We start from the raw sequence: 11,050 nt of genomic DNA, 5'->3' as shown, positions 1-11,050 counted from the left end.
TCCAAAGCTCTTCAGTTTGACTGTGCAAGCAGACGCCTTGGGGTTTTTTCCTTCAAGCTGGCAGAGGCCATGGGACAAGAAGAAAGTCACAATGAGGAGATGGACTTGGCAAGGATTCATGAGCTGTGTGTCATTTTCATGAAGGAGTGTCCGAGCGGTGCCCTGCACCTGCATGAGTTCAAGAAGATCTTTGGAGTTCCAAGCAGCTCTGTAGAGGAGTCCCTTTTCATAGAAACAATATTCAACTCGTTCGACACAAACAAGGTAAAAAGACAGAACAATTTGTCTTTGTAAAAATAAATGTACAACTTCACTGTAAATGTACCTTTTTGTTATTTTTAAACAGGATAACACACTGGATTTCCTCGAGTATGTGGCAGCACTTCACTTGATCTTACGAGGTAATCTTGAAGATCGGCTCAAGTGGTCCTTCAAGATGTATGACAGTGATGGAAACGGCAGGCTGGACAGGACGGAGGTGAAACGGCTTGTCAGGGTAAGATAAACTGTGTGATTCAAAGTTTTCCTGCACGGCTTTTCTTTTTATTTTGAACAGTATGTTAAGAGTGAAGATTTGTAGAAAAGGAGGATCATCTGTGTGTAATCTGTCTTAACTGTGAGAAGTTACCTGGTTTCATAACACAGATCTTTTCAAGACAGCTTAAAGTACTACTCCTGTGCACCAGATTAGGCCCAGGGGTCATGTAATGCAGCCTCACGGGACATTAGATGAACACATAATGAGGCCATTCTGGGAGGCTGCTGTTGTAATTTACTAGAAGCTTCTAAATTTGGAGACATAAATGCTGGTCATTTATGGTAACAGAAAACTTTAAACACTTTTTATTGTTTTCTTCTTGAAATAACAAATCTTAGTAATTCTAAGTCATTAGTTTGTTAACTGATGTTAAAACAATCTTAGCAAACAGACCAAGTGTGTGTACAGCTAGCCTTTTTTTGGTGTGTGTGTGTGTGTGTGTGTGTGTGTGTGTGTGTGTGTGTGTGTGTGTGTGTGTGTGTGTTTGTGTGTGTGTGTGTGTGTGTCAGACCACAACACAATATGCTGTCTGCACCTGGATCTTTTTTCAGCTATGCATCATATTTAGCAAATCACAAAGAAACAAAACTTTGGCAGAGTCGACCCTGTCAGATCAGAATAAACTTTCCTGTCAGCATATTGGAGGACAACACACTGTATATTTAGGAGATTAGATCTAAATTGAATGTGAGTGTGCTTGATCATCATTTCATGTGTCTCATGCAGATTCTTTACAAAATCAAACTCCACAAGACTCACATAAGCATGACTCCATCCCAAATCTGTGACCGAATCTTCCAGCTGGTTGACCAGAATAATGATGGTGAGTGTAAACCACTGCACTATGTTGTGAATATGCTGTGATTGTTCTGAATGTCTTAGACATGAGACGTAACATGTCTCATGGTCTCATGTCACTGTAGTTTGTTCCTATACTGACTTCATATATGTTCTGTTTTCATTTCAATGCATCCAAAATAGTAAATCACCACAACCTGATACGAGTTTATCGTTAACTACCCACTTTTAGTTTTAAGTATTTAGATGTTCCAGTTGTCTCTTCTAAGGAGGAAGCAGGTGTAGTAAAATATGAATCTAATCATAAACTCTGAGGTGATGGAGTCTTGGAGCTTCTTCTGAGAGCCTCTTTAATCATCTCTGAGTATATCGTCATCACTGGAGCTCTGATACTTGGATTCACTGTGGCAAAAAGAGCAGAGCTTCAATCTTCATGCAGTGGACTGTGTAATATGAATGCATCATTGTGGGCCATATAAAGAAAGGATTTTTAAATGAGCTTTGTTCACTCTGTCACTGTCATAGACAGAATCTGATTAAAAAATATGTACATTTCTTTATACTGCCATAATTTATATTAGATATTGAAATCTGAGTATTCAGCTCTAACCTGACAGGACAAACTGTAGGTGACAGACACTGAACATTAGCAACGAGAGAACATGGCTCGCTGATGGATCTGTGGTGGTGACTCAGACAGTAATAGTCTGACGTGGATCCAGCCTTAATAAGCTTGTTTTTAGTAACTAAAATCTGTTTTTATGTCAGAACATTTTATTGTTTCAGCAGTTGTTGTGAAGTTGTTCTTCTTAACTAGAAATAATTCTGCCATCGTGCACTCTCCTTGCCCTCTTTCAGTTTTTATTCCTGAGCTGTGCACTCATTCTTATAAATTCAAATAAAATACAGATTTTACTTTTTGATTCAACTTCAGATATCATGTCTGCTTCATTTATCATTAAATAGCAAGGAGGCAGACCTTACCTGGCCATGAAAGTGGTTGTCAGTCAATTGTCCCATTCATTTTGAGCCTTTAAACTGGGGCACTGTTTCTAGAAAAAGCTGTAATTCTTAAACATTTAATGCAAAGAAATAAATAAAATAAGACCCCTTGAATTAAAGCTGCAACTCAGTTACATTTTGATTATTTAATGTACAATTGCCTGCAATGGTGTAACACTGCAAAAATGTGACTTTTCCCCAAACATCATAGAAGCCGTGGTATAAAGTCAACAGTGTGGATCGTGTTTTTGTGCCCAACAGGTGAGATAACCTTGTTGGAGTTCATGGAGGGAGCTCAGAAGGATGAATGGGTCATGGACCTACTGAAGCTTGATGTCAACGCCACCGGCTGGGTCATTCAGAACTGCGGCAGACTGGAATCAGCCACATGATGTATTTGGAGGCCGACAGAGTGGTGCTATCTACATACCTGAGGTTTAAAAGTTTGCCTTTGTCTCCACGTTCATCTCCCTGCAACTTGGAGCTGGAGCACAGTGAACTGTTTCATAGCTGCAGTTCAGCGGGGGTGGCTGGTCCAACAGTCCAACAGGCATTGCTTTGTGTCTGTGGTCCGAGCTTCTTATCAGACTTATTTTTCAAAATGTCAAAACTGGAAAAAAATAGCACTTAGCTTCAGGCAGACTCCATGTCATTTCACTGGACAATATCCAAAAACAGGTGAAAAGAAAAAGAAGAGAAAAAATAGAACAAAAAGAAAAGAAACGTGTGCAATGACTTTAGTTAATCACACACTGTTTCAGGATATCAAGCAACATTTGTCCACCTAAAGAAATCGAAACTCACAAAACGTCTGATGTAAATTCATATTCATGTGTTATTATTATATTCTTAGATCCATAATGGTTACCCATACAGGATCATATCTTATAAATATATTTATACAGAGAGACAGAGTTAATTTACACTGTCAACAAAAAACTGAAGCACACCTTATTTAAGCATATTTATATATAATTAGTTATTATGATGAGGCTGTATACTCTTGATTTGGACATTATACATGAACCTCTTCTGTTGGTAGTGTTCAATCATCAGAGTAATGTAATGAAAGATACTTACAGTCATGTGAAAAAGACATTTCTGATAGGACTCTGTAGAGTTATAGAGTCATTGTTAGCCTGCGGGTCTTCTTTTCTTTTTTCCCGCCCGCTCATATGTAGTGTTGCTGTGTGCTGTTCTAAAGTGCATTTAAAACACAGGAGAGCATGGTTCCTGCTTCCTATCAGAGAGCAGCACGGCTCCTCCCGAAAACCCTCAGTGTCTATATGCATTTAAAATTGAGGGTAGGGCACCAGCGCCAGAGGTGGGTTGGAATACACCGACCATCCTCTGGATGCTGTAAAACGTGCCCACCCCCAAGGCCCTATATGTATGTGTTATGTGAGAGTGTGAGTAATGTGGATGTCTAGGTTGCAGAATAAAATTGAGGCACAGGCGGGTCTTCTTTTCACAGCAATAACTTCAAGGAATTATTCACTGTGTGAATTTATCAATCTATCAATTCTCTGTTGAGGGATTTTGACCAACACTTCTTTACCATAGTGTTGATTGAGGTTTGCAAGTAAATAATTTATGCACAGCAGTTCACTCAGACTGAGGTCTGAATTTTAACTGTGCTGAGTCAAAACTTTGACACCTTCTTTTTTAGCCTTTATGTGCTGGTGTGCTTGGATCCGTGTTCTGTTGTATGACCCAGTTTTAGCCAAGCTTTAGCTCTTGGATAGATGGCCTCACATTTGACACTAGAACACTAAAACACAGAGTTTTCCATGACTGCAAGTGATCCAAGCCCAAATCATCACCCCTCCACCACTGTGTGCTTGACAGTTGGTATAGACTGTTTCTGCTGTGCTGTTTCTTCTTCGGTGAGGTATGTTATGGTTAAACTTGTCCACGTTAGTGTCATATATGTAAAGGACATTCTGGAAGTCTTCTAGTTTGTTCAGATGCAACTTTTCCCACCTAAGAGTGCTGCCAGAAAGTCTAAGAACATTATTAAAGAAAAGACAATAACAGATAACAATAACGCTGTATTATGTCATGCAGGAGTGTGCCAAAGGAGGCAGCGTAACACTGAATGTGAGCATGACTTTTGTTTCTTTGTTGCATTTGGAATCTTTGTCACATGTAATAATGTATCCATTTAAACTTATTACAACAATTTCTTTTGCCCTTTTACAGCAAAATAAAACGTATTTTGTTCACAGCAAGTTGTATTTCTGCCATTTTATCATTTGGCAAGAGAGACTAAAAGAAACTTTCTGATGAAACCAGGCAATACGGTAAAAAACTAACCAAAACAAGGAGCTGAGAGATACTAAAACTGGTATAATTATCTGTGGATTTGTCACTTTATGTACAAATTACACTACATACTGTACATGTGGGATGACATAGGACAGGACAGGAGATTATTTTGCACTTGGTGCCATCAAACTATCATCTGATTTCAGGAGAATACTCGAAAATATATGTGGTCTCAACATATATAGAGTTCATCAGCACAGATATTTCTGTAGTGTTTCACTTCCTGTTTGGACATCAAAAGATTTCCTGGTGAACTTGAAAGATCATTTATATGAAATGTGCAATTATTTTATTAATAAAAAAATATATATATATATATATTTACATCATGTTGCATTTTCTTCGTTTTTCATACTGTACTAGTTACTCACTCGGGTCAGCAGTTTGTACACATCTACGCTGAAGCCCAGTTACGTCTTTTAAAGCTGTGAAAGTCAAACAAAACTCCCTGTAATTTTTCATATTGAAACATTTTCTTCTTTAATATCAGAGATGAAAGCTTTACTAACTTTCATTTAAACTTGACAACATTTCTGTTTTCATAAGTGAATTGTAGTGTCTTGTTATTGTGTTTTCTCCATGTGCAGGAGTTCAGGTGGTAGATGTCTGTCTGTACAAAAGACAGCATCATATATAAAAAAGACATGAAGCTATGAATGCACTGAAGGTCTAACAGTTAATTCCAAAAAACTCTCAAGTTCATTAAACCTGATTTCTCAAATCCAGGGAACTTGGAACACTGAGATTTCCTTCACTGTATGTCAAATAACTAATTGGTCAACTTTACTTTATTTCATGAGCAGGTTTCATGCTGCAGATTTGACGAACCTGCATTCCAAAAGTGCATAATTTAGGTATCTATGATATGTTCATGGCAGACACTTGTAATTATAGTGATAAATCATCCAATTCTAAATTCTAAATAATTTTAAAGTTTACAGTTGCAGAGGACCAGACAAGCCCAACGTGATCTCATGGAATTTGGTATAAATGGCATTTCAAGCACATTTAGCATGTAATATCTATACATTTTAAGCCAATTCTAAGGTTGACATCAACTTTATTTCCTTGTGTGATATAATTAAATATGGTCTAAAAAGCGTGTAACTTTTGCATATGGCTTTAAAAAGTAAGCTGTTAGCTATACTCTTTATTTGTGTTGTAAAATTGGGCATTAACATGGAAGTCTATGTGGATTTGGAGGCAGTCTCAATTTTTGTCATTTTACTTTGGCCATATTTTTCAGTTGTTGTTCCTTGTGTCTCACTAGTGTTTAGCATGTCGAAACTCACAGCGCTGTGTTTTTTGCTGCATTAGATGCTTGATTTCAGCTAATAGCAGGGACAGACATGGGCAGTAACAAGCTGGTTAAAAGTGTGGAACATGCAGCTGCCAAGAGATGTGAACAACTTCTCTCAGGAGTTTAAATAAAACATCAAATAAAGATGGGGTTTGGCGCCTTGCACTTACCACTTTTGAATAAGTAAATGTGTGTGTTTGTACTCAATTTGTAACCAATGGTTAATAGCCAAAAGAGTTTTACTGATAAATGCAGAGTTAAGCAGATTAAAAAGGTTGCACACCTCTGTGGTCATTTTTAAAATAGCCAGTTGTATGTAGCATTGGATACGTTACAGCACACTGCCTACATTATATGTATGTTTATATGTAATGTAAACGTCTTGTTCTTACTGTTAGTTGCAAAAAACCAAAAAACGATTATTAACAACACGCTCCCTTTAAGGGTTGCCATAGTGGATATCGTGCCAACATATCCTGTCCCTCCTCTTTTGTCATACCAAACCTCTGCATGTCCTTCTTTGCTATATCCATGAATCTTCTCTTTGGTCTTCCTTATTTCTTCTTAACTAGTTGCGCCATCCTTTGTCCAGTATGTCCACTATTACTCCTCTGCACATATCCAAACCACCCTAACCTTACCTCTCTTGCTTTTTCTCCAAACTACGTGAATACCAAGGTTGAGCGGTTGGGGGGAGAAAGGCAAGGTGATGACAATTTGAATTTTGTTGTTTTGATTTCTTGAAATACAGAAAGAAATCTGTTGAAATACTTAGATAGAGCAAAGAGTCATTTTAGTTTTTATCGTTTAAAAAAGGAGAAAAAAAGAAATATCAGATTGAAAGTGGTGCTTGATAAAACTATTGTGGTGACACACTGTTTGCCAACAAAATTAGGGTTCAGCAAAGGGCCGTTTAAACGAAAGCGGAAATGGTATGACGACTATTCTCTTGGTCGCTGGTTTCTCTTTGATAAGGATTGGAGAGTACAGCATGCCTATTCCAGTGTTTAAATTTAAATGTTTAGCTAATGGAAGACTTAACTCCTTTATTGTGGACAAATACATTATTTTTATATGCAATGTGTAACTCGTTAATAATTATACACAGATGGGTACCCTCCGGACTCCCGCAAAGATAACAGAAATGCGCATGCGCATTGTCATCCCAATTGTCTATTGACAAACGTGAGCAATCTGTCCCGTTTCACTTTAGTCGTCAAGAAGAATAAAAATGTAATATTGCAGGATTTGTTTAACGTGGCGATCTTTGAAGTGGATTCTTCATGACTTTGTGAACCCGGTGAGCTGTTGAAAGTAATGTTTTACCGGGTATAAGACGCATGACATAGCGAATTTCTCGTGCGGCCAAGATGAAATTCAGAGCTAACTATGTTAGCATGTAGCTGCATAGCTGACAAGATTAAGTTAGCTGGTTGGATTAGCGTTAGCTATAACTGGTCATTTAAAAAAACCCCGACCGACCTGCACGGGGCAGCCCCTAAAGACCTGCTGCTGAACGAACTGCGAAGCGTTATGAAGTCGGATGACTTGTGGTACGGGACGGTCAGTTGTAAGAATTGCTGATCCCGGCTGCTAACTCAAGCTCGGCTAATGTCGAGCAAACGTTAGAGACGCTACATTTCTTATTTTTCCTCCTGTAACATGGCGATTCTATTATGAATTTAGTGTGTGTATAATTACCATATAAACGCGAGCTTGTGTTTCAACAATGTTTGCCTGCAGTAGCTTAAACCGTGCTCCTAATTTCCATATATTAGGCACACTAGGAGGATTTAAGGATAAAATACCACACATTCCCAGTCTGACCGGGAATGATTCTGCGTTACAGACTTCACGCAGACTTCAGTTGTTCTTCTTGCTTGTGGCTCATTGTTGCTTGAAACTTGTGTTTGTAGGTATAATTCGCAGAAACCTAAAAAAGTCCTGAAATTCATGAAAAGCTACACTGTGGCATGAATCGGAAAACCAGTTTGACCTGATATTTCCACCTTGCGTCACGTGGGTTGGACGGTTCAGCGAGCTGAATGAATTTGGCTGATCATGCACCCTGTTGGTGCCCTATGTGAAGCACAGGGCCTCGAGTCGTGGTCAGTTTAAGCCTACATTTAGTCTTGCAGTGGTTTGAGTGGAAGATCAACACCTGTCGGTCTGGGTTTAAGGAAGGACATGCCTTTTGTTGCTCCAAATCAGCTGATGGCCTTTTGGAAAGTTAGAAAGTCTTTACAGTTATATTTAAATCTATCCTTGGTCACCATCCAAACAGCCCCTTGTCTGACTTGGCATAGCTTTATCCTGTTAGCTCAGGTGACCTGAAAACCTTCCTGCACTCCTCAGTCAATCTGATATTCTAGAGTGCTAGTAAATATTTTAAGAGCGGACATTGCGAGCACAGTCTTGTGTTGCCTGTAATGCTGTGACCGCTGACCTTCTAATTTATTTACATTATTATAGGCTTTTGTTGTCAATTATAAACATTTTTTTAGAGAACTTTAGGCTCAGATTAAATAGCGTTTCTGACATAAAGCCCGTTTCATAAGGGCAACCATCTCCACACCCTAGGCAGCAGCTGACTCACTTTGCATCACCACAAGGCTTTAATAGTTCTTCTAAAGGTTTACTTAGTGAAATCTTATGACTTGTACTTCTTCCACGTAGTCCTTCCTGAACAAAGGCTGACTTTGAGTCACCCTGGCTCATCCTGAACTAAACAAAAGTGAGTCTGAAGAGGCAAAAGTGCACCACTGTAAGAGAGGTGACGAGTGAATGCAAAGAAATGGTTTTATCCTCATTAGACTGTTTTGTTTTGAGAGTTGTTGGATGCCAAAATCCTTGCTGATATGAAAGAAATGAGATAATTAGCCCAGCATATTGCTTTGGATGATTCACAGTTCCATCTAAGCATTATTTAGCTTCTGCTGAGCCTTAATGCAGGCCCTCATTTTATCCTATCTGAAACAAGATATACTGCTCCTTCCCGTTCACCCCTTCTTCTTCTACTCTTTGTAAACAGAAGTTTGAACAGCAGGTGGGTGGGGCTTTTAGGCTCACCATCAGAGCGGTGTGCCCGAGGTGACCATGGTACAAATATCTGTCCATTGCCGTTATACAGAACCAAGATAAAAAACCAAAACAAAACTGCCTCTTGGGAGTATTTGTACTTACACTGAGCAAATTGTTGAATATGAATATTCACCATAGCAGTGAAAAAAGATGGGATGGGATGTAGAGGTGTGTGCCGTAAGATGTGATGAATAATACATGCAGATTTTCTTCTTGTAACACACTGAAGAGAACTGAAAGAGGGCACATTGTTACTCTGTGAATATTTACTTTTTGTGTTGATGTTTCAGGTCCAAGAGTAACCATGCTTAAATGGTTTTCTGGTGAAGAGGGAGAGCCCGGCTCTGGAGTAAGTACACATGTGCTCGTTTCCCATTCCTCGAAGGCTCAGTAATCACTGATTATCACCGATAACAAACTATATTCTGAAAGATTACACAAGCATTAAGCCCTTAAAGTGCTAGACTTTGGCACACTGGAACACTGGACTGTTTCCAGATTTTGCCTCCATCACCTTTTCAAAACCACAGCTGCTACAAATGCTACAGAGTAACCTTTCTATGTACCTGACAGCATTTTTCACACTGTGATGAATCATTTCATGTCATCTCACGTGGTGTCATTATTATATAAAAGGCATTAAATTAGCTGAAAGGAAACCTGGTGTAAGCTATGCAGTGGGACTGCTGGCTTTGACTTGGCTGCCTGTGAGGGCGCGGAGTCACTGTTAAAGCTTAAAGCTCCTCACATCTGGATCCTCTTTGCTTTATAGCTCATATGTTGACATTCGGATTAGTTCTGACTAACTGATGTAATCAGTGTCAATTTGCAAATCATATTGTACATTTTCTGCACTCTATTATAATATTACAGTACTATTACTGCATTATCATTCTAATACTTCTCACTCATATATATGTTCAGTCTCTGCATACTCTACACAGTTTCTAAACAAAGCAGCATTTTGTGTTGCAAATAAACATGAGCGCACTCACTGCAACATTATCAGTGTTCCTTTCACTGACTCACCACCTCGTCTGTCTCTTCTCAGGGCTCGGGCTCTCCACCCAGCCATGCTGGTGGCGGAGAGATTCCTGTGGAAGAAATGGCAGAGAGGCTGACCCAGACTGAGCAGCTTGTCACTCAGCTGAAGGAGATGATTCGTGAAAAAGATGCAGCTCTTTGCTCCAAAGATGACCAGCTGAAGGTGGGGACAATTTCTTCTACAATGTTAGTCCAATAAAGAGCTGCGCATCTGGTAGGACAGTGTTGTCCAGTTGTGCCAAACTGGGATCATATTTCTCTGATTAAACCATGAAAAACATGTGCTAGCTTTTGTTATCATACAGTCAGGTCCATTAGTATTTTGATAATTATATATTTCTTGAAATTTTGCCTAACATCATCAGAGTGGAATTTAAATTAAACCATCAATATATGATTGGAGTGCAAACTTTCAGCTTTATTCAAGGGTTTAACAAAAGTATTGCATTACTGTAGCAGTTATAGCTATTTAGTTATTTTTATACACAGATACATAGATACATACATCCTCCATTTCACAGGTTTAAAAGTAATTGGACAATCTTATAAAATTTTTAATGCAAGGATTGCTTTTAATAGTTGGATTCACTCTGCCCAAGACCGAGTTACTGGGTTCCCAACCTGTTAGGCAGGCCTCAGCCTGTGGTGCCTGGATGAATATAGCCTAACCCTCTTGAACTTGTGCGTGAGGTTTAGCAATACCAGCTAGATATAGTTGGGGTCTCCCCAGCACATGGCTTGGAAACAGTCTTTCGGACGAGACAGTCATTTCCTTACGTATTCAGGTCAGAGAACTAGGGCTGAACGATTATGGAAAATAATCTAATTGCGATTTTTTGCCCCAATATTGCGATTGCGATGCGATATGCGATTATTTTTTAAGGTCTTTGTCTTCTGTATTATTAAACAAAGACAAGCAATACATCATATAGTATGGCCAATACTATATTACATTAATT

The 11,050-nt window shown here is 38.9% G+C and overlaps 2 protein-coding genes across 4 annotated transcripts in view; both read left to right on the top strand.

The window, feature by feature from the left end:
- guca1g (guanylate cyclase activator 1g) lies at nucleotides 1-3,276 on the top strand. Its single transcript, XM_005747586.2, has 4 exons — nucleotides 1-264; nucleotides 347-496; nucleotides 1,265-1,361; nucleotides 2,600-3,276. The coding sequence occupies exons 1-4, from the start codon at nucleotides 70-72 to the stop codon at nucleotides 2,728-2,730; spliced, it is 573 nt and encodes a 190-aa protein (XP_005747643.1). The 5' UTR covers nucleotides 1-69; the 3' UTR covers nucleotides 2,731-3,276.
- Nucleotides 3,277-7,149: 3,873 nt separating this feature from the next.
- LOC102208465 (golgin subfamily B member 1) overlaps nucleotides 7,150-11,050 on the top strand; it is a 39,759-nt gene continuing 35,858 nt past the window's right edge. For all 3 annotated transcript variants that reach the window (XM_013914488.1, XM_013914487.1, XM_013914486.1), the window contains exons 1-3: nucleotides 7,150-7,266; nucleotides 9,338-9,396; nucleotides 10,099-10,254. In XM_013914488.1, the coding sequence (XP_013769942.1) occupies nucleotides 9,352-9,396; nucleotides 10,099-10,254 (201 nt within the window). In that variant the 5' untranslated portion in view covers nucleotides 7,150-7,266; nucleotides 9,338-9,351. The remainder of the gene's footprint in view (nucleotides 7,267-9,337; nucleotides 9,397-10,098; nucleotides 10,255-11,050) is intronic.

The sequence above is a fragment of the Pundamilia nyererei genome, unplaced genomic scaffold (assembly GCF_000239375.1).
Source record: "Pundamilia nyererei isolate P.nyererei 1_Seehausen unplaced genomic scaffold, PunNye1.0 scaffold00200, whole genome shotgun sequence".
Taxonomy (NCBI): Eukaryota; Metazoa; Chordata; class Actinopteri; order Cichliformes; family Cichlidae; genus Pundamilia; species Pundamilia nyererei.
Note: the sequence above shows the minus strand (reverse complement) of the source record. Positions and strands in the feature narration are given on the sequence as shown.

What these genes read in the sequence shown, in the direction of transcription:
- guca1g (XM_005747586.2), top strand. Translation starts at nt 70, where the DNA reads ATGGGACAAGAAGAAAGTCACAATGAGGAGATGGACTTGGCAAGGATT. An exon ending in AGGTGAAACGGCTTGTCAGG is followed by an intron (nt 497 to 1,264) that starts GTAAGATAAACT and finishes TGTCTCATGCAG; the next exon opens with ATTCTTTACAAAATCAAACT. An exon ending in GGTTGACCAGAATAATGATG is followed by an intron (nt 1,362 to 2,599) that starts GTGAGTGTAAAC and finishes TGTGCCCAACAG; the next exon opens with GTGAGATAACCTTGTTGGAG.